General features: G+C 40.1%; 1 protein-coding gene across 1 annotated transcript in view; it reads right to left on the bottom strand.

The window, feature by feature from the left end:
* Positions 1 to 21,735, bottom strand: part of Frem1 (FRAS1 related extracellular matrix 1) — a 122,908-nt gene that overhangs the window by 50,164 nt on the left and 51,009 nt on the right. Inside the window, exons 20-23 of the mRNA XM_090329104.1 lie at positions 18,217 to 18,361; positions 11,562 to 11,703; positions 7,225 to 7,420; positions 4,584 to 4,848 (exon numbers count right to left, since the gene is read on the bottom strand). Of these exons, the coding sequence (XP_090185230.1) occupies positions 4,584 to 4,848; positions 7,225 to 7,420; positions 11,562 to 11,703; positions 18,217 to 18,361 (748 nt within the window). The remainder of the gene's footprint in view (positions 1 to 4,583; positions 4,849 to 7,224; positions 7,421 to 11,561; positions 11,704 to 18,216; positions 18,362 to 21,735) is intronic.

The following is a 21,735-nucleotide window of genomic DNA, read 5'->3' on the forward strand; positions in this document are numbered from 1 at the left end:
TATGATTCACAAAATATTTTTGCAGAAGGTAAAAAATCTAACCATTAAACTCTCCTGTTTAATTAATGCTGCCATATCTTACATTAGAAAGAGGGGGAGCAGAGAATCCTCTACCACAGAATTTATCTCTTCTACCCAGCCAAATTCCTTGCCAAATTTAATAGCAAGCCACATAAATTTAGGTGATTAGATTGGTTGCATATATTTAATTTTTAAAAAGCGCCCCATCATACTTTCATTAAGACAGGCTTTCAGCTTTGGTTCTCAGCCACCTGACAAACAACACAGTGGTCTGTGATTGGGTTAGTGAAATGACAAGATTAAAATGCAGATCTTGGGCAGATGCTAGGCTCTTCCATTATAAATATGTAAAACTGCTGGCCAAAAATCAGAATGACACATGAAAGCAGTTCCTTGCCACCAATGCATAGTCCCAACAATGTTTGGTACAACGACGTACTCTGGAAAAACTTTCTACTGAAGATGAGCTCCTAGCTTCAAAGTGAGCGTTGTTACTCAGTGATGTGAATTTAGGTGCCTTCCTTTGCTTGCTTATGTTGGGCATACAATGGTAGCAAGGATATTTCTCCCACATGGAGAGAAGCTCCACATCAAGTTACTGTTTTTTAACCTTTCAACTAATGGAAAGCAGAACCTTTACATACTAAAATCTTAATTCCATGAATAATACAGAAATAAACACAAGAACACAATATTTTTAATTCTAGCTAAATATTACTGCCAAAAGAACAGGGCCTATAGCCTGCACTCTCTTTGTTAAAAAGCCAAAAGTAAATATGAAAAGCAGAGTCACAAAGATGAACAGGTCCCAATATTGTGACTTCCTTCATAGAACCAGCAAGGCACAGCTCCTTCTTTCCTTCCTTTCTTTCATTCTTTCATTCTTTTCCTTTCTCTTCTCTTCTCTTCTTTTCTTTTGTGTCTACCTGGGGCTTGAACTCAAGGAATGTGCAGTGCCTGAGCTTTTGTGCTTAAAGCTAATGCCACTTGAGTCACAGCTCCACTTCTGGCTTTTTGGTGATAAAACAGAAATAAGAATCACAGCTAGCTTTGAACTATAGTCCTCTTGATTTGCCTTTCTGAAGTTATTCCCTGACCCTATACCAGCCTATATCATCTTGTCACCACTGATACAAATCAATGGCTTTAGGAAACAGAGTGATAGGTTTTTGTTGTTGTTGTTGTAGTTCAAAGAATACCTGACCCAAAAGTCCAGTGTGAAAAACACACTAAAAACAGAAGGTCGGAAAACAAAACAAAACTAAGTCCCATAAATAAACTGGGACAATGGCCCAGGGCTGTACTCATCCAGCTTCCTTGTCATGGGCTTCTGATGGCTCAGAGCTCTGCAGCACACTGGCAAAACAAAGAAGCCGCACCTGTGCATGGACCATCATCCTCACTACAGCAGAATCCCTCTTGAAAGTAGAGCTTCCTATGCTGGGTACCAGTGGTTCAAGCCTTTAACCCTATCTATTCATGATGCTGAGATCTGAGGATTGTGGTTCAAAGCTAGCCCAGGTAAGAAAGTCTGTGAGACACTTATCCCTAAAAAGACCTAGAAGTGGCTCTGTGGCTCAAGTGATAGAGTGCTAGCCTTGAGAGAAAAAGCTTAGTTACTGTGTCCAGAACCTGAGTTCAAGTCCCACAACAGACAGACCAGCAGAGGAGAGGGAGGAAGGAAAGGGGGTAGGAGGGGGCAGGAAGAAGAATGGGGGAGAGAGAAAGAAAAAAGAGCTTCCAGTGCTTGAGCTGCCTTTCTGGGTTAAGGCCTAGAAATTTGTAATTGCAAAGCCAAAGAATTGCAATTCTCCAAGGTAATTCTCTGAAGACCCAGATATAGAGACATTTCTGGGACAAAATAATTTTCTGCCAGTCCTGAGGCTTGAACTCAGGGCTTAGGCACTGTCCTTGGGCTTTCTCAAGGCTATGGCTCTACCATTTGAGCCACAGCACCACTTTCAGCTTTTTCTGTGTATGTGATGCTGAGGAATCAAATCCAGGGCTTCATGCATGCTAGGCAAGCACTCTACCACTAGGCCATACTCCCAGCCCTGGGATAAATAAATTTTAAGATGCCTTTACCATGACTTTCTGTGGATATAAGGTAAGAGGGTTTTACTGCACCATTTTCTTATACAGAGCATTTGTTTTCTAGTCTCATCATTTCATCAATCCCTAACCTTCATTTCTCAGCATCCATACACATTTGCTCACTTTGCTTTTCTAAGCAGAGTAACTAGTTTCTTCAACATGCTCATTAATGACTTTAGCAGACTCCCTGGTAGATACTGACTTGGGAAAGCAGGAGTAGAGAGAAACAAGAAGTTCCAGAAATGGGTGTAAAATTAAAAGCCCTAGATCTGGTGCACATGTATTAAGCCAAGAAGCCCTGGTTTCTATTAGCAAAGAAAAAACATCCCAAGTTTGCTCCTCATCCTCATTTATTTTCCCTTCCAAGGTCAAGCTTCCCAGTAAGGATGGAAGAGGAGAAGAAGGGCAAAGAAAGAATATATTTAGTGTATGGGGATCATAATAAAGTCAGCTACTACTTACTTAATTCCGCCTCTATGTCCCAGGTATTACTTTATGCACCTTACATGCACAAACTTGCTTCAACCTCCCAGTGACCAATGTTCCCACAATGACTGGTGCCTTGAACAACACCCCACTTCACATAAGAAAAGAAGCAGCATCACACAAGGCTGTGTAATGCAAGGGTGTCTGTAAGGCCATGAGTCACACAATGCCATGTCTCAAACCAGTTGGCAGAGGCTCTAGCTCCACCTCCTTCTGATGCTATAATGAACATTAAACTTAGCTAAGGCATTGATCAATGAAATGATTATCTGCTTCTTAAAGAACATCGATCAATGGGGCTTGGAATTTGGCCTAGTGGTAGAGTGCTTGCCTAGCATGCACGAAGACCCAGGTTCAATTCCTTGGTACCACATTCATAGAAAAAAAAGCCGAAAGTAGTGCTGAGACTCAAGTGGTAGAGCCCTAGCCTTGAGAAACCCAAGGACAGTGCCTAGACGCTGAGCTCAAGCCCAGAACTGGCAAAAAAAAAAAAAGAACATCCATCAAAAACAAAAAGAAGGTATTACTAGTTCACGCACCCTCCTCAATTCTTGGTTTAACACTTGAGTTATCCAGATCATGTTTCAGAAATCAACTCAAATGCTCCAAAGGCCACTTTCTGACATTTAAACAGTTTCTTCCCTGCAGCCATATTGACTTTAGATAGGTAAAGGGATGCTAGAGGAGAAACCCTTTTGAACAAGGATTCCTTGGTAATACTCTGTCATTTGCAAGAATGTTCCAAATTATGTGGAGTTTGCTACATTTGTCTTCAGAAGGTTGTACTGGACACAGGACATTTCTAACTAGAGCTAGAAGCCCTGTGTGTGTGGCAGAGAAATCAGTGCTCTTATTTGGTACAAAGGCTAGTTTAGTTATTAAGTTCTTGGAGGGCCAGTCCAAACTGCCCTACTCCTCATCCTGCCAGTCAACCTCTCATCCTACCATGCATTTGGGTACAGCCAGTTTTGAGAGTTGCCAGGAGATATGACAGATCCAGAGTTTCTCTTGCTTTATGGGACTTGGCGCTAATTTCCATACTCTAAATGAACAAAAATTTTATTAATGCTGTATCTTTGCCTTTTTCATCAGAATGTTATTCACTTCGATGATTTATTTGATACAAATCCATGACCAGGTGCATAGTCCCCAATTGTAACATTGTTTCTAAGGGGAAATAGAATCCATTCTGTGACAACATGATTTATAACACACTTACAAGAACACTGTGTGTCAAAAGGCAGTGTCTGCTTATGCCAAATTTATTATGCTAATGCATGCCTTTCCCTCAGATGGAAAAACATAGAGAAGATGGAAATTACTTTCTGTGTCTTTCCTTGGTCAGAGTCCTTAGTGCTCCATACTCATCTTTGAGAAAAGCTTGCTTTAGACCTGCATGCTGCATTTTTTTTTTACCACTCATAGACCCTAGTTTCATTTCAACTGTGCAATTCACCTTTCATGGAGGTAGAATAACACAGCTCTAGCAAAACTACATTGTCCTATTTTTCTCCCTTTTCTCCTGTTATTTAAAAAAAGTTGGTAGCACTGAGGCTTGAACTCCCCCACTTGTGATGCAAATACTCTACTACTTGAGCCATGCTCCTAATCTTTATTGCTTTAATTATTTTGGAAATAGGATCTTGAGTTTTTGCCCAGGATAGCCTCTTGAATAACTAGAGGCACATACCCCATGGCTAGCTTAATGGATGAAATGAGGATCTTGCTAACTCTTCTCCCCTAGTTGGCCTCAGTCATGGTCCTTCCAGTCTCCCATGTAGTATGATTATAAGCATGAGCTACCATGCCCAGTTTTTCTTCTTTCTTCAAATAAATCTGATTTATTTAAAAGAATACACAACATAGCATTATGAGAGAGACAGTATAAAAGTATGATCATAGAATAGCCTATGAACATATCCCCTTTTCACTTTCTAAGAACTGATGAGAGGAAGATTCAGAAAAGGTTCTGAGTGGCTCACCTGAAGCTGTCATGGTGGACGGCTGCCTTGCTCTTATGAACATAGCAAACTGTCTGTCCTGCAATGTCCATTTGACTGAAGCTTGTGATGGGGACCCCAGGATAGCGGACGTATTCCACCTGGCCATGCTGCGGTGGGGAGGTGATGACGTAGATCAGCTCCTCGGGCTTGTCTGTTGCGTCCACAGCCAGGAGAGTGGAGGTCGTTAGGATCCTTCTGTCACCTCTAGATACCACCAGTGGTTTTGCAAGAATGATGATGTCACCTATGTAGAAGACAAGATGGTGGTCAATAACCACATTTAAAAATAGCTCCCATTGGCCGGGAGTTTGGCCTAGTGGTAGAGTGCTTGCCTAGCATGCACAAAGACCAGGGTTCGATTCCTCGGTACCACGTACATAGCAAAAAGCCAGAAGTGGTGCCGTGGCTCAAGTGGTAGAGCCCTAGCCTTGAGAAAATCCAGGGACAGAGCTCAGGCCCTGAGCCCAAGCCCAGGACTGGCCAAAAAAAAAAAAAAAAAAAAGAAAAAAAAGAAAAAAAAATAGCTCCCATTGAAGATAAAGGTAAAAGACAAGGGCCAAAGTATGACCAAATCAAAACTATCTGAGACATGGAAAGCTAAATATAACTGTTTAGATAAAAGGTACATGCACTAAATGAGAGGCTGTTTCAGGAAAGGAAGAGACAGCACATTTAGACATACTTAGGTCTCCTTTCTTTCTGGTTCATGGCTCATATTTCTATCACCTGGCTTCCCTGAATTTAGAAATCCATGTTCTGGGCAAGATGTATATTACCTGCAGACTCAATTGATGACATCTTACTCATGACCTTTTCTTCAACATCTCATTTTCTGAGTAACTATAAGGCCATCAGAGATTGGGGGTGAGGGAACATCTACATAGAAAAGTTTCTCAGACATGCACAGAACTGAGTTCCCCTCTGCTGTGATCCCATCATGCTAAGGCATATGAGGCCACTCTTATACATTAGCTATCTGTTCTCATGATTTACAATACATTTTTGACTGGACAAATAGTAAATATACCTTTTTTGCCAAGAGAAATTAATGTATAAAATAACATCTAGTTTATCACTTATTAGAAATTCATTTTAAAATATAAAAGCAAGCAAATAAACATACAACCAAAAATAAATATTTCAACATCAACTAGTTTATAAAAAAAATAATTCAGGACAATTTTAAGTACTTTTACACATGAAGTTTTTCATCCAATTAATCATCCAATTTACTTCCAAGCTTCCTGGTATTCAAAATGTGTGTGTGAGAGAGAGGCAGAGAGACAGATATGAAGAAAGGAGGGAAGGAGGAAGAGAGGGAGGGAGAGAAAGAAAGAGAGGGAAAGAAAGAGGAAGGTAAGGAGGGAGGAAGAAGGAAGAAAGAAAGGAAAAAGAAACAAGAAGGAAGGAAGAAAGGAATGGAGAGAAGGAAAGAAGAAAAGAAAGAAAGAAAGAAAGAAAGAAAGAAAGAAAGAAAGAAAGAAAGAAAGAAAGAAAGAGAAATGAAGGATCGAAGGAACGAAGAAGGGATGCCTAGCATGGTGGTGTATGCTTGTAATCCTAGCTTCTCAGTAGGCTGAGATCTGAGGATCGTGGTTCAAAGCCAGCCAAGGTATTAAAAAGTCTGTGAGACTCTTATTTCCAATAAACTTTTATCTCCAATAAACTCTTATCTCTAGAAAACTGGAAGTGGCTCTGAGGGTCAAAGGGTAGGGCGGTAGTCTTGAGCTGATGAGCTCAGGGACAGCACCCAGGCCCAGAGTTCAAGTCCCATGACTGACAAAAAAAAAGGAGGAAGGTGGGAAGGAAGGAAGGAAGGAAGAAAGGAAGGAAGGAAGGAAGGAAGGAAGGAAGGAAGGAAGGAAATCATGAACAAAACAGGATCCATACTCTAGTCACACAAGCTATAGTGACAATTTAATACCAATAGCTTCTACTCTTAATAGACTAGTGGGTTTTATAGGTTTTATTGTTTTCATTCACCATCTATAAGCTGCTGGCTTATATTATGTATGTGAGCTGCCTAATAAAGTGAAGCTTATTCTCTTATAGTGAAGCTTAATATTTTAGTGCTTTCTCTGTCCCTACAGAGTATATATTAGCACTTTCCTAAGTGAAAAGTGATGGCTTTCAACTTCTTTCTATGACAAGTTTCCTTTTGGTTATTTCTTTATGAAAATATTCCACTTTCTTATTTTTATATTGCAAATATTTTTCTTTCCTTTTTTCTGCAGAAAGTTTTTTTGAAATATTTTTCTTTTGAAATTCTCTTTTCAAATGAAGACAAAATTTTAAATATCATATCACTGTGGTAAAATCCAAGTTAAAGCCCAAACTCCTAACCATTAAAGTGGCTTTTCTAGCCACACTATGGGAAAAGTTAGACTTCTAACAGGAAATAAGATCCCACTCTCAAGAATATCACAGATCCCAGAAAGAGCAGGTGAAGTGTCAACATATGGAGTGATAAATTGGGGAATTTCATGGATGCACAATGGAAAGAAGAAAGGAAAGAGAGAGGAGAGAGGAAGAAATAAATGTTGAAATACGAATATAACAGCTCACTTCTGGTTACAGAAATAGGTGTCAAGAAACACTTTTTACCTTTACATACTTTTACCTTTTCCCATGTCCTTAATGATGATGTGACAGTCAAATGCAGGTGATCTGTTGTCTCCATCCCAGAGGTAGAATGTGAAGCTATCTTGATGGTGGGAATCAATTGCCCCTGTGTGTATGTATCTCAGCAAGTTCAGATCTACATCCTCTTGGCTGCATTTCATGTCAGAGGAGAGAGGGATCCAGTCCCTCCCTATCTGAAAGATGCCAGGAATTAGTCAGTTGCCCCTGTGTCTCCTCAGAAACTCCAAACTACTTCCTGCCATGTTACATTGTTGTTTCCTTCCAAACATGCTAAAAGAATGTAAGATCTTAGGGAGAAAATCATCTTTATCAAGGGACTTTTTACAAAGTCATGTGACAATTCAACAGCAATTGTATTTCCAAAGTATTTATCATGTGCAATCATGGCTGATTAAATACTCCAATTAATGAGAGCAGGTGGGTAATTTATCTGCTAGAATGATTTCTTTACCAGTTAAATGTGTTTCCCCTTTTAAAAAAAATAAATGTCCTAGCTACTTGGGAGGCTGAGATCTGAGGATCAAGGTTCAAAGCCAGCCAGGGCACAAAAGGACCTGAGACTCTTATCTCCAATTAATCTCTAGAAAATGTAAATGGGGCTCAAGGGTAAGGTGGTAGCCTTGAGCTGAAAGCTCAGGGATAACAATCAGGCCCAAGAGTAGGGCGGTTGCCTTGAGCTGAAGAGCTCAGGGACAGCGCCCAGGCAGAGATCAAGCCCCATGATCCACACACACACACACACACACACACACACACACACACACACACACACATACAAATTAATGTCATTATACAATGAATTCAACCTATGTTTTTAAAGTGGTTTATTATTAAGTGGCATAACTTTTACAATAATAAATTGGATGGGGGGCATTTTTCACCCTTACTGAGCCCTAAAGAAAATGATCAGGACTGGAAAATCTCCTGACATTTATATCCTAAGTCAGCAAAAAACTATAAGCTGTTAGTACTATCAGAACCTTCCAAAACAACCAACATTAGGTAAGCAAATACTCTGCACAGAGTTTGTTGTAAAAATTGTAAAAACAATTTTCAAATAAAAGTGGTTCTTGGACTGGGAGTATGGCCTAGTGATAGAGTGTTTGCCTAGCATGCACAAAGGCCCAAGTTCGATTCCTTGGTACCACATACATAGAAAAAGCTGGAAGTGATGCTGTGGCTCAAGTGGAAGCACTCTAGCCTTGAGAAAGACCAAGGACAGTGTTCAGGCCCTGAATTCAAGCCTTAGGACTAGCAAAAAAAAATGGTTCTCACACTGAATACTGGCTAACAATTGAGAGTGAAAAAATATCTTTATTTTATAATTGTGTTATTCTCTTAGGATACATACAGCTTTCCCTAAGAATATCTCATCCAAAATTATTTGGTATGATTCAAGTATAACATTATATATTACAATATAAGATTATATTGAATTTTTTCCATTTAGTTAACAGAAATTTCAATTATTTACTCTTTATTTCCCTTTGGTTATCCCACAGACTTTCTGTTCCAAGAAAGAAATGTTTATCTTTTCTTTTCCAGGTATTTATTATTTCTCTTTGTTATTCTGCTGGATATACTTCCTTCCTCAATATTTCTATCCATCTGATACTTGCAGATGTACATTCAGCTCAGGACTCATTGGACGCAAATTATTATATTTTAGCGGTTCCATGTAATGTTTGTTTCCATCATAATATCTATTTGCAAATATACTTTCTCAGACAGATCCTCTTTTGAAATCTTGAATTATGCAGCCTGAAATTTGCTTAAACAGTTCCTCTTTGTAAATCTTGACAAAGAAAAAAAATTAAAGAAGCATTTTTTTTTGCTCTCTTCATCTCCATCTAATTTCTTAGTTACACATGACTTGACACAGTCATAGGAAGGCCAAAAAGAAGAAAATGGGAGTCTGCCTCAAAAATGAGAAAACAAGGAAAAACTAACAAGACATAAGAGCTCTTAGTGTTTGGACGACTTAGGCAGCTGACCTGGGGACCCCTGTGGGGGCGGGAAAGAATGGGTGGAGCCCTAGCAGGCTCCTGGACCCATCTGGATTTTCACATATCCCAAACAGTTCCAGTTCCCAAGCCACCTAACTGTGGGAGTGTTCACTGCATTTCTGCTTCATTAGTCCCTGAAATGAAATAAGGGCACAGCTGTACCTCAATTTAAATCAGTGACTGCTCTTCAGTGTGATTCTCTATGGTGCCTACAGACTAAGACAATCAAGCTCTTCCCCACCCACACAGAAGGAATCCTTGATGATTTCCTAGGACCGTGTCTACATTTGTGAAGAGTCCCACATTTGCTCACATAATCACGCTGCAGATGGCAGGTGCTTGTTGCTGGTCTTAATGCACTATTCAAATAAACATCTTGATCCCTTCCTTAAAGTGACTGATCTATAAGTAATGCCGGGCGGTCCTTAACACAGTCTGAATCAGACTGAAGTGTTACTATTGTAGAACTAGAGTGAGGTATGATCAGACCACACACAAGCTGTTACACGTCAGCAACAGAATCCAGATGACTAAAATCCTGCATATGGGGGCAATAATATGATGTTTCTGATGTTTCCATTAGAGCAAAAGTAATTTCCAGAACACATGCAATTCCAAGATGTGAAGTTACTTCATTGTGCAACTTAATGGATTCAAATATAGCAGGTACTAAAATCTGCTATGACCCCCCATGTAAAAGATCCTCCAGTGGACTTTGTGACACACAAAACTTAGACCACTCAGACCTTAACCTAAGGAAAGGAGTATGGGATTGTAGAATAAAGGTGCCCACTATAAGGTCTGCTGAAAGGAAATGCCACACAGTTCAGGAGAAGAGGGTTTATTGCATGAGGAAAGAGCAGACTCTTACCACCCAAGATGGAGTCAGGCAAGCAAGAGAGCTTAGGGTGGGAAGTGAGAGATTATAGGGGGAAGGGTGTAGCCACAGTGGAAGTGAATATGATCTCAGAGGATGGGGAAATATGTCAGACTGGCGGACCTCCCACTGCCCCCAGGCATGCCAGTTGCCAGGGTTACAGGTGCTGGGCCAGGATTTCCAGGGTGCAGGGGGAGAGAGCCAAGGGAAGAAGTCATTTCTTCCAGGTGGACCTAACATCTACCTTTCTGCCTTAAAGTCTGTCTCAGGGGAATGCGGACAATTGGGTGTACATTGGGGAATAAATTACTTCCCTAAATAAAGATAAGGCTTGTCCTTGCTCTCGAAAGAGGTGAGACTCCTCCTATCAGAGACTCATCAAGAAGGCAGGAGTCGGTAATATTAAGATTTGGTAATACTTAAACTCAGAGTCTAAAGGGGGTCTAAAGGGGAGTCTAAAGGGAGAAGAATTTAGTTTTGAATTTGGGGGTAGATGTTAAGAGAACATACGTTAAAATATGGTTGTTTGGAAAAATGATTATCCTGACTAATCCTGGGAATGTCACTTGGTACAATGTTTTTATGATGAGATAATCAAAAAATGATCTTCAAGATCTCTTTCAATTCTATAATTCTAAATGAGAGCAAGAAACATTATTATATTCCTTCACTCATTCCAAACAAATAAAAATAGCTAAGAATTACATACTTTGGATATATATATATACATATATATATATTTGAGAAACTTGAGATTGAAATTTTTTTGAAAAATAAAGAATAACTTTATTTTGGAGGTATGATATGGCTTGTGCCCCAGGTATCTTTAGTGTCTACACTATAGAAGCAAGATAGAGCAAATTGTTTGTGCAATGACTGAACAGGAAGAGCTAGAGGCTGCCACAAATTTTCCCAGGCCCCATCATCATTTTAAAAAAAGACATTACTTTTTTCATGCCTCTGCAATTGGAAGGGGGGAGAGAATCAAAGAGAGATTCAGAATCAGGAAAAGAGAGAAAGAAACAGAGGCAAAGAGACAGCAGACAGGAATTGATTGCTGGTAGACTTGAAGGAAGTTTGATGGAGGGGATGGATCCTAAAAAGTAAAGTATGCGAATCCATAGTTAAAAAACTGAAAAAAATTAAAATGTCTTAAAAGCTGCTGATTCTCTTCAGAAACTAGATGCTTCCTTTTCCTGAGTATTCCTTTCCTCAAACATGAAACAATTCCCCAGAGAAGGAAGCAGTGAAAAAATTTAATAGCCTTGATCAAATTTACCCTGGACTAAGAAATTTTAGAAGGGCATGAGCTTAACTCCAGCATAGGAAAATCATATTTTCTATTCATGGGCAATGGTAAGACTGTTAAGAGAATAATTGGAATTATGAAAATGGTTTCATTTTGAACAAGAAAGAAAAAAGGCCCCTCACCTTAAGTTGAAGTTGTCCATTTTGTGGAAGCTTTTCAAACAGATAGTAGATCTTCTCCCTGGGGGAGTCTTTATCTGTGGCAGAAAGTATAGCACCTGACAGGATACGAGTATCTCCCACACTCACCACAAGTTCAGCCTTCCTGAAAGAGGGAAATGAAAGCTAAGGCTGATAGAAAACCTGGAGGTGTTACGTGTTACTTGAGCAGGGGACACGGACATTCACTGTTAGAGTTTCTGCCTTCCAACCAATAAGGAACATCCCAATAATTCAAAATGATCAGTTATACATGTGACACATTTCATGCTTGCTCATTTGCTTAACACATAATAGTCCAGACAAAAAGACTGACTGGGTTGGGAGAGTGGCCCAGTGGTAGAGTGCTTGCCTAGCATGCATGAAGACCTGGGTTTGATTCCTTGGTACCACAAGCACTGAAAATGCTAGAAGTGGTGTTGTGGCTCAAATGGTACAGTGCTAGCCTTGAGACAGCTCAAGGACAGTGCCTAGGCCTTGTTCAAGCCTCAGGACTGGAAAAATAAAATAAAACAAAATCAAAAAAGACAGTGACTATGAATAGGCTACCAGGTCACTAAATACTTGTAATTACTGTCATGTAATAGAAACTAAAATTTAGTTTGTAAAGTGATTTTTATCCAGCATTTCATTAGATACTCATAACAATATCTCCATTAAACAAGGGGCCAGGAACCAATCCTGCTACTCTAATAAACAGAAATTCCCTGAAAATGATTTCCACCTTCTCTGAGAACAGTGATGTGTTTAGATTATCTGAGACCCTGTGAATTGCTCTTGCAGGCTTTGGTCATGTCCTGATCTTTGTGTTCTTACACAGATTCATCTTCTCTCAAGGCTAGAGGGTTGTGCTAGCACCTGGCATGGAGAACAGCCTAATGTAATGGCACAGGGCACAGGCTGGGTTGTGAGCAGCTGCTATATCTACCATGGATTTTACTGCTTCAACAGCCATATGGCCATTGTCGTGGGTATCACCCAAAGAAGGCATGAACTCTCTCACCAGGGTTTCTAGCTCTTTACTGTAGGTCCTTACACATGCCTCTTGTCTACTTTGACAGCTTTCTTGAGAAATGTCTGGATGACTGAATAGTTGGGCTACAGATCAATGCCACTGGAAATCACCAGCTGGTATCAGCCTTCCGTACCTCTCCCAAGAAGCCAAATTCCAATCACCTCTACTTCAAGCTTTCTGACCCAGGAGGGCTTCTTGCCATCCCAGAAATGCCATTTTTCCTGTAGCAGATTTTCTCCTGTCTTTTAATGGAGAACAGTTAACTCTAGTATTCTAGAAGGCTAATCCTCTTGGTAAGGAGTTAGAAATGGAGATTGGTGGTGCTATTTATACAAAGAGATAGATTAATCAAAATGGGAAGCCAATATCATGAAGCAGATAAGGAGTTTGGTAGGAAGGGTCAGAATTAAATATCAGAAAAGACAAAGATATCCTAATTGAGTCATCCTAAAAGGGACCATGGTGCAGGTAATTTATTTGGAAAGTAATCTCAGGAAACAGGAGAGAGGAGGGAGAAAGGGAGAGGAGAGGTGACAAAGCGTTTTGACTGCTGTGGGCACTTGAGAACTAATTCTACTAGGTTTCATTTTATATGGCCTTATTTTCTGTAAGAGACAGGAATTCACTACATTATCCAGGAGGGCCTTGATCTCTAGGCTGAAGAGATGCTCTGGGACTTAGTCTTCCAGGTAATTGGAATTGCACACATGTAATCCTGCTGCTGGGAATCTTTTGAGGAAACATGTAAATGTGACTAACCTTGTATGTTTGCAGGACAAAAGCTGGGACATTTGTTCTATCCATCAGCCCCCTAGGTTAAGAATTACAATCCCCAGAATGCTCTCTGCTGTGCCTAGACAGGGACTGAATGTGCTTCTGAAGTTCACAGAGGACCTTGGACATGTCCCTTTACTGCATCAGTACAATCAGACATTAGACCAGGGTTGGGGGGCAGGAAGTATGGTAATTTGGAGAACTAAATGTAGCTGCTAGAGAATGTAGAAGAACTATTAAAGAAATGGTGTTGATATACCAGTGGCTCACATCTGTAATCCCAGCTACTCAGGAGGCTGAGGATCTGAGGACTGCCATTCAAAGCCAGCCCAGGTAAGTAAGTTCATGAGATGCTCATCTCTAATTAAGCACCACAAAAGTAGAGCTATAACTCACATGATAGAATGATAGCCTTGAGAAAAAAAAAAGCTGAGGCACAATGCTCACCCTTGCGTTCAAATTCTAGGACTGGGGGAGAGAGAGAGAGAGAGAGAGAGAGAGAGAGAGAGAGAGAGAGAGAGAGAGAGAGAGAGAGAGAGGGAGAGGGAGAGGGAGAGGGAGAGGGAGAGGGAGAGGGAGAGGGAGAGGGAGAGGGAGAGGGAGAGGGAGAGGGAGAGGGAGAGGGAGAGGGAGAGGGAGGGAGGGAGGGAGGGAGGGAGGGAGGGAGGGAGAGAGAGAGAGAGACAGAGAGAGAGAGAGAGACAAAGGATATTAAATGCTCAAACAGAATCCAGTATAGTGAGACAAACCATTAGACTGGGTGAGAAAGCCGAGGGCAACATTTAAGATCAGCTTTCATAAAGTAGTGAAGATAGGAGACAGGAGGTAAAAATGGAAGAAGCTTGCACAAGCTACTCTTTCAAAAAGTTTGGCAGCAAAGGAATAGAGGACTGGATTGTCTCTGTTTAGAATATCTATGTGCAATAATGGAAATAATGAAACACTTAGGACTATGCAGTCTTTTCAAGCAGTTCTGCATATTTGAATTGACTTAATTTATGAACTGGATACTGACATTCCTCCCATGCATAGACCAGTTAACAGAGAGGTAAGAGCAGAAAGAGCAAGTTCAAGCTCACTCTACTGCTATGTGGCTGAAGAAACTGTCTGAGTCCAACATCTGCTCTCCTATTAACTATATCCTTGTGCCTCAAAACACAAAGACTAGAAAGAGAGGAAGTTGGAGATACCTGACAAACAGAAAAGGATGAGGTATTTACTCAAAGACACATATGGACGAAAAAGAGGGAAAATGACTTGTTCTCCAAGGGGGTGAAGGAAAGAAAAAAAGAAAGGGAAGAACTTTGAGCAAACTGCTAAATATCAGAGACAGTTAGATATGCCAAGCCTGTTTTCATTATTGCATATGTACATGTGAATTGAAATGTTCCACTGTATCTATGTATAAGAACAATCAGTATGTTTGTTTAAATGTACTTGTTAAAGGAGGGAGGATTTTGAAGCAGGGTCATATGAGTGGTTGGGAAGCTAGAGCTACTTCAGGGAGATTAGTTTAAAAAAAGAATGTGGCCCTTGCAGTCAGAAAAGCTGAAAGAATTACTGGAGTAAACTGTTTCTTTTATTTTGTGCAGGTTGTAGGGCTTCAAATCAGCATCTGAGCACTGTCTTTGAGCTTCTTTGGTTCAAGGTTAGCACTCTACCACCTGAGCTACAGTGTCACTTCTGGATTTATTTATTTATTTTTTTAATTTTTGCCAGTCCTGAGGCTTGAAGTCAGGGCTCGAAACTATCCTTGGACACTTTTTTTTTTTGGTTCAAGGATAGTGTTGTGCCACCTGAGCCACAGGGCCACTTCCAGCTTTTTCTATGTATGCGGTACAAAGGAATCAAACCCAAGGCTTCGTGAATTCGAGGCAAGCACTCTAATCACTAGGCCACAATTCTGGCCCTCACTTGTGGATTTTTAAAAGATAGTTTTAGGGCCGGGAGTTTGGCCTAGTGGTTGAGTGTTTGCTTAGCATGTACAAGGACCCGGGTTCGATTCCTTGGTACCACATATATAGAAAAAAGCCAGAAGTGGTGCTAAGGCTCAAGTGGTAGAGCTCTAGCCTTGAGAAAGTCCAAGGACAGTGCTCAGGTCCTGAGCTCAAGCCCAGGACTGGCAAAAAAAAATAGTTTTAATGGAGATCAGAGTCTCACAGACTTTCCTGCCTGGGCTGGCTTGAAACTGTAATTCTCAGATCTTAGCCTCATTAGTAGCTAGGATTACAGGTGTAAGCCACCAGTGCTGGGAAGAATAAGCTTTTTTTGTTTTTCAATCTCTCTGGCCTGATTTTTCTCAAGATAAAACTAATACTTATCACAATTTGAGTGATAAAGGTAATATGTATCAAAGAACTTAACATCATGTCTATCACATGGTAAATACTTCATGCTAGTTTTAACTCCCCGTAGATAAACTGAGATTCCTATTTTTCATATTGATTCATCCAAACCAAATGAATTGGGTCCAGGAGTTTGGCCTAATGGTAGAGTGCTTGCCTCTCATGCATGAAGCCCTGGGTTCAATGTGTTCGGTTCCTTGGTACCACATACACAGAAAAATCCAGATGTGGTACTGTGGCTCAAGTGATAGGATGAGGTGTTTTACTCAAAGACACATATGGAAGAGCTCTACCCTTGAAAAAGCTCAACAACAGTGCCCAGGTCCTGAGTTCAAGCTCCAAGATTTGAAAAAAAAAATGAATCTGACATGCCAGCTTCTGAATAAGAATATAGAAATTTCTTTTTTTTTTTCAGTCATGGGGCTTGAACTACAGGCCTGGGTGCTGTCCCTGAGCTCTTCAGCCCAAGGCCACTACCCTACTCCTTGAGCCACAGCACCATTTCCGAATACAGAAATTTCTGATGAATACTTTTAGTCAAGCTGATGTCTGTGTGACCACCTTCCAAAAACCTATCACCAGTGTATTTCCCAAAATGCTTTGGAAGAAACTGAGGGAACAGTGGCTAGCTGGAGGGGGTTAGGTGGAGACTTGTTTAAATCCCCTGTGTACATAGTGCAGGACATTGCAGAGATTTAGATGTTTTCAGGAAGATGTTCCCTTCCTGAGGATTATAATAGCTCAAAACCTAAGTACATACGGTTATAAGATAAAATGAAAGGATCCCTAGGATAGGGAAACAAGAGCTTCATCTTGTGTGATTGTTGTTCTTAATGTACTATGTTATTTCTCGTCTCTTTTTCTGCTCTTTGGTTCATCTCATATTGTTACTGTATCTGACTTTGTTACCTGGTATATTGTATATATGTTTATTTGTTTATTTGAAATAGGAAAGGGAAGGAACAAGATGATTGAGAGGGGAGGGGGAGGGAAATGGTGACAAAAACATGAGAGGGGGTATCAGTATGTGAGAAGTAATGCACCTACTACCTGGTGAATGTAACTGTAACTCCTCTATATACTATCCCTACAATAAAAACAAATAAAAATTTTAAAAAAAAGACAGGATAGCCAAGCGCTGGTAGTTCATGTCTGTAATCCTAGCTACTCAGGAGGCTATGAGCTGAAGATCATGATTCAAAGCCTGCCTGAGCAGAAAAGTCCATGAGACTTGTATCTCCAATTAACCACCAGAAAACCCAAAGTGGTGCTGTGGCTCAAAGTGGTAAAATGCTAGTTGAGCAAAAAACTCAGAGGTAGCACCCAGGCCCTGAGTTCAAGACCCACAACCACCACCACCACCACCAACAACAACAAAAAACACCCAGTCTAACTGACACCTATTGCTGGTGTGCCACTTAAAAATAAAAAAGAAGTAATGTGAAACAATGAATGAGATACTTGCCAATGGCTGGTCCTAGACAACCTCTGGGTCTCCTAAATAAAGTTCTGCATAGTCTGTGTTCTTAGCATAGTTCTGCACAGTTACCAGGTATAAAAATGTATGGCCAGAACTATAAGAATACAACTGACAAAAACTCTCTCCTATCATCAAGTCCTAAGAAGGTATAGACGGAGACATTGAGGGGGTTTGCAATTAATAATAACACAGTTTTCTAAAGTAGCCACAAATGGTGGGTTTCTGGTCCATACACAAGAATATAGTAAACGACCAGAACCAAGAAACATTGGTTATTTCCACCATTACTTCTTATTAAGGTTTGACTAAATCCAATGGGATCACTGTCTGCAGTGTGTGTGTGTGTGTGTGTGTGTGTGTGTAATCTTGATTGAGATTCATAAAGCACACTTCTAGGTGTGTCTACAGGTGTTTCCAGTGAGAACTAATTGGGGGAAGGGTCACCCTGCGATAGGCATCCCCCCCATCAGAAACGGTGGGAATAGAATAACAGCGGGAAAGAGAAAGTCCACACAGGCAGAACGTCTTTCTCTCCTCTGTCTTTTCTGACTCTTCTTCCCCCCCCACCCATCTCTCTTCCCTACCCAGCCATCATGATGTGAACTGATCTGTTCAACCAAATCCTCTTCGCTAGAATGGGATGAAATTTCTCAAACTATCAGCCAAAATAGATTCTTTCTCCTTAAGATTTTCCTCAGCTGTTCCATCACAGTAAAAAAGGTAAAAAACAAACCAAGATAATGTGTTCAAATATTTAACAGAATAAGCATGCTACATTATCTAACTAGGGAATTTAGAGCAAAATCAAACAATTAAGGCACTCATTGTTTAGGAGAGATAACGTTAACTAGTGTTTGCACTAAAGGTGCCAAGTATCTAAGTGAGCAGGGCAAGTTGTGATAGACTTGGACAGTGGAAGACTTGCTTCTCTGAAGGAACACTTGGTCCCTCTGCAACCACAGAACACTCTAGAAATATGGAAGAGGCTCTCTTCAAGTGGCTTACTTGCTTAATGTTGGTTTCTCATCATTAACCGGGGAGACCTCTACTGAGATAGTTTTAAGTATCTTGTGTTTCCCATCTGACAACTGGATTGCAAAGTCATCAGCCAGACCCTCTGAGCCATCGTGCACGTATGACAGCTTCAGTCCTGCAAGAAAGAAAGAACATGCAGAGAAAGTAAATCTCCTATGTGAGAGAGCCATACAGGAGTGTTCCCTAAATAATCTTATTTCATTCGGAGGCATGGGTGGCAGCAAAAATTCACTGATCAGTTCAGTAAACAACGTAAGAAGTTGTGTGAAGTAAAGGAATAACGTCAGAGCTTTTAAAAGATTATGTAGCTTTGCACTATTTGATGAGGGCATTATTTGAAATCAGTATAGAAAGGACATTGTAAGTAAATTATATATACACAAAGGTGTTCAAGTGTTTAAACAAAAGAAATACTTTATTGGGAAAAGCAGAAAATTAGACTCTTGCTTTGAATCAGTCAGCAAAGCAAATTCTAAGAGGATCAAAACTGAAATACAAACCCATATCTTACTTTATTTTGAAACCTACTAGAATTTGTGTACAAATGAAAAAGAGCTGGGAACTGGTGGCTCATGCCTGTAACCTTAGCTACTCAGGTGGCTGAAGTCTGAGGATGGCAATTCAAAGCCAGCCCAGGCAGGAAAGTCTATGAGAATTCTTTTTGTTTTGTTTTGTTCTGCCATGGGGCTTGAACTCTGGGCCTGGGCATTGGCCCTGAGCTCTTCAGCTCAAAGCTAGTATGCTACCATGCTGAGCCACAGCACCTCTTCCATGAGTATTTTATCTCCAATAAACTACTGGGAAAAATCAAAAGTGGTGCTGTGGCTCAAGTAGTAGAGTGCTGGCCTTGAGCAAAAGAAGCTAAGGGCCAGTGACCAGGTTTTCTGAGTTCAAGACCTAGGACCTGCACCAAAAAAAGAAAGGAAAAGAGAGGGAAGGGAAGGAAAGGGAAAGGAAGAGGAGGGGAAGGAAGGGGAGGGGAGGGACGGTAGGGGAGGGGAAGGGATCCAGAATAATCAAAATAGTCTCAAAACAGAACACAGCTGAAAACTTTACCCTTCCTGTTTTCAAACATATTACAAAGCTACTAATAGCTACCAATGGTTCTGTAGCTGTTAGTAATAGAAAGCTAAAAGGTGCTCACCAAGAAAGATGTCAAATATTTATTAACATGTAAGTTTTAATGCAAAGAAGTAGAACATGATCTGATGTTTTTAAATAAGAGATAATTGTGTAAAATTATAATGGATTTCATCCATACAATGAAACAAGATTGCTACCCAAACCATATTTCATGAACACATAAAATGTAATAAAATGACCATAATAATATATAAAAGCATAACTGAAGCACTTTGGTTAGGTTCTGGATATTTGTGCATGGAGATGGTTATAAGAATACACTAAAGATTTTTAATATATTTTTTTTGTCAGATGTGGGTTTGAACTCTGGGCCTGGGCCACTCTTCCACTTGAACCATAGTGCCACTTCCATTTTTCTGGTGGTTAATTGGAGATTAAACTTCATGGACTTTTGTGCCCAGGCTGGCTTTGAAACTTGATCCTCAGATCTTAGCCTCCTGAGTAGCTAGGATTATAAGTGTGAACCACTAGCCCCTGGCAGATTTTTTAATTTTATTGTAGTAACAAATGAACCCAAACTAAAATCTGAATCAGGATTCTTTTTTCCTTTGTCTTCAACTTGAATGAAAATAATATTTTGTAGCAATGTAGTCTTATTGTAGCATACAGTTATCAACTTGACCATATCCTCTACGAATTTTCTAAGTCATATTCTCTAGAATTTTCTTTGCAATTGATAAGAATGGAAAAATAGATGGATGTTCTTTACAAACATAAGCTTTAGGATAATCAGCCAACACTCACTGGGAGAATGTAGGAGAAAGTCAAGCCAGTGCTGAAACAAAGCAAGCAAAAAAGACCCTGGGTTAGACCCTGGCTAGAGACCCTGGGTTAGCTCCTCACACAGGTTAAGAGAGCTTCATTCTGAAGTCCCCATTCAGTCTCAACCAAATAGGAAATTACCTTCCAGTCTGGGAAAACCAAACACATGAAAAAAAAAGTGTGTGTGTGTGTGTGTGTGTGTGTGTGTGTGTGTGTGAGAGAGAGAGAGAGAGAGAGAGAGAGAGAGAGAGAGAGAGAGACAGACAGACAGACAGACAGACAGACAGAGATAGACAGAGACAGAGACAGAGAGACAGAGAGAGACAGAGACAGAGATTCTAGAATTGTAGTAATTCCAGAATTGAAATTTTGCTCAAATTTTGGGAAGTATTTTTGTGTGTGGAAAATGGGATAAGATCATATTTTTGAAAGAGTAATTAAAAAATCATTTAGACTGCTATTCCAATGTGTCATTTCCCTCAAGAGCAAATTATCTGCTGAGAGACTAATGAGTCATTATTATATGTGGTTCTATATTTGTTTCAACTGTGGAAATTTTTGGCAGACAAATCTCTTAAAATGTAGTCTTACAATCTCAATAGAGTTAAAGGATTTTTTTAATCACGACACTAAAAGTTGTGTGCTAAAATACCAAACATCACAGATAGCATTTTTAATGGTTCTTTGCAATGGAAAGAAAACACATTGTTGTCTTTTAGTCAGGTATCAGTGGTTCTCATTTATAATCCTAGCTGTTCAGGAGGATGAGAGCTCAAGAATAGTGGTTTGAGGAGAGCCTAGGTAGAAAAGTTCACTAGACTTCATCTCTAAATAGCAAGCAAAAAGCAGGGTTGGAGATATGGTTCAAGCAGTAAAGCACTAGTAAGCAAACATGAGGCCCTGAGTTCAAACTCCTATACCACATACACAGAAGGAAAAAGGAAGGAAGGAAGGAAGGAAGGGAGAGAAGGAGGAATAAAGAAGAAAATACATTACTATATATTCAGTTAGTTCTGTTTCTAGCCAGGGCTCCATGTCCCAAATTAATTTATACCCCAAAAGCAACCTTCAAGAGATAAACACTGTACATCTCCCTGACAATAATTTTAAAGAGAGAGAGAGAGAGAGAGAGAGAGAGAGAGAGAATACGTAAGGCTTTCTTATTTATTTATTTGTTTGTTTATTTATTTATTTATTTATTTATTTATTTTGCCAGTTGTGGGACCTGAACTCTGGGCCTGGACACTGTCCCTAAGCTCTTCAGCTCAAGGCTACTGCACTACTCCTTGAGCCACAGTGCCACTTCCAGTGAGGCTACTTTAAACTTCTATTTCTTTAACACTACTATCTTTTGTAGACTAATGTATTTTTATTTATCTATATTTTTTTTCCAGTCCTGTGGCTTAAACTCTAGGGCTGGGCACTTTCTTGGGTTTTCACAAGGCTAGCACTCTACCACTTGTGCCACAACAGCGCTTCCAGCTTTTTTCTGTGTAAGTGGTACTGGGGAATCAAACCCCAGTATTTGGCATGCACTCTACCACTAGGTCACAGTCCTAGCCCCTGCATTTTTTCTCTTTTTTT

Source organism: Megascapheus bottae, chromosome 3 (assembly GCF_031878675.1).
Source record: "Megascapheus bottae isolate mThoBot1 chromosome 3, mThoBot2.hap1, whole genome shotgun sequence".
NCBI lineage: Eukaryota > Metazoa > Chordata > Mammalia > Rodentia > Geomyidae > Megascapheus > Megascapheus bottae.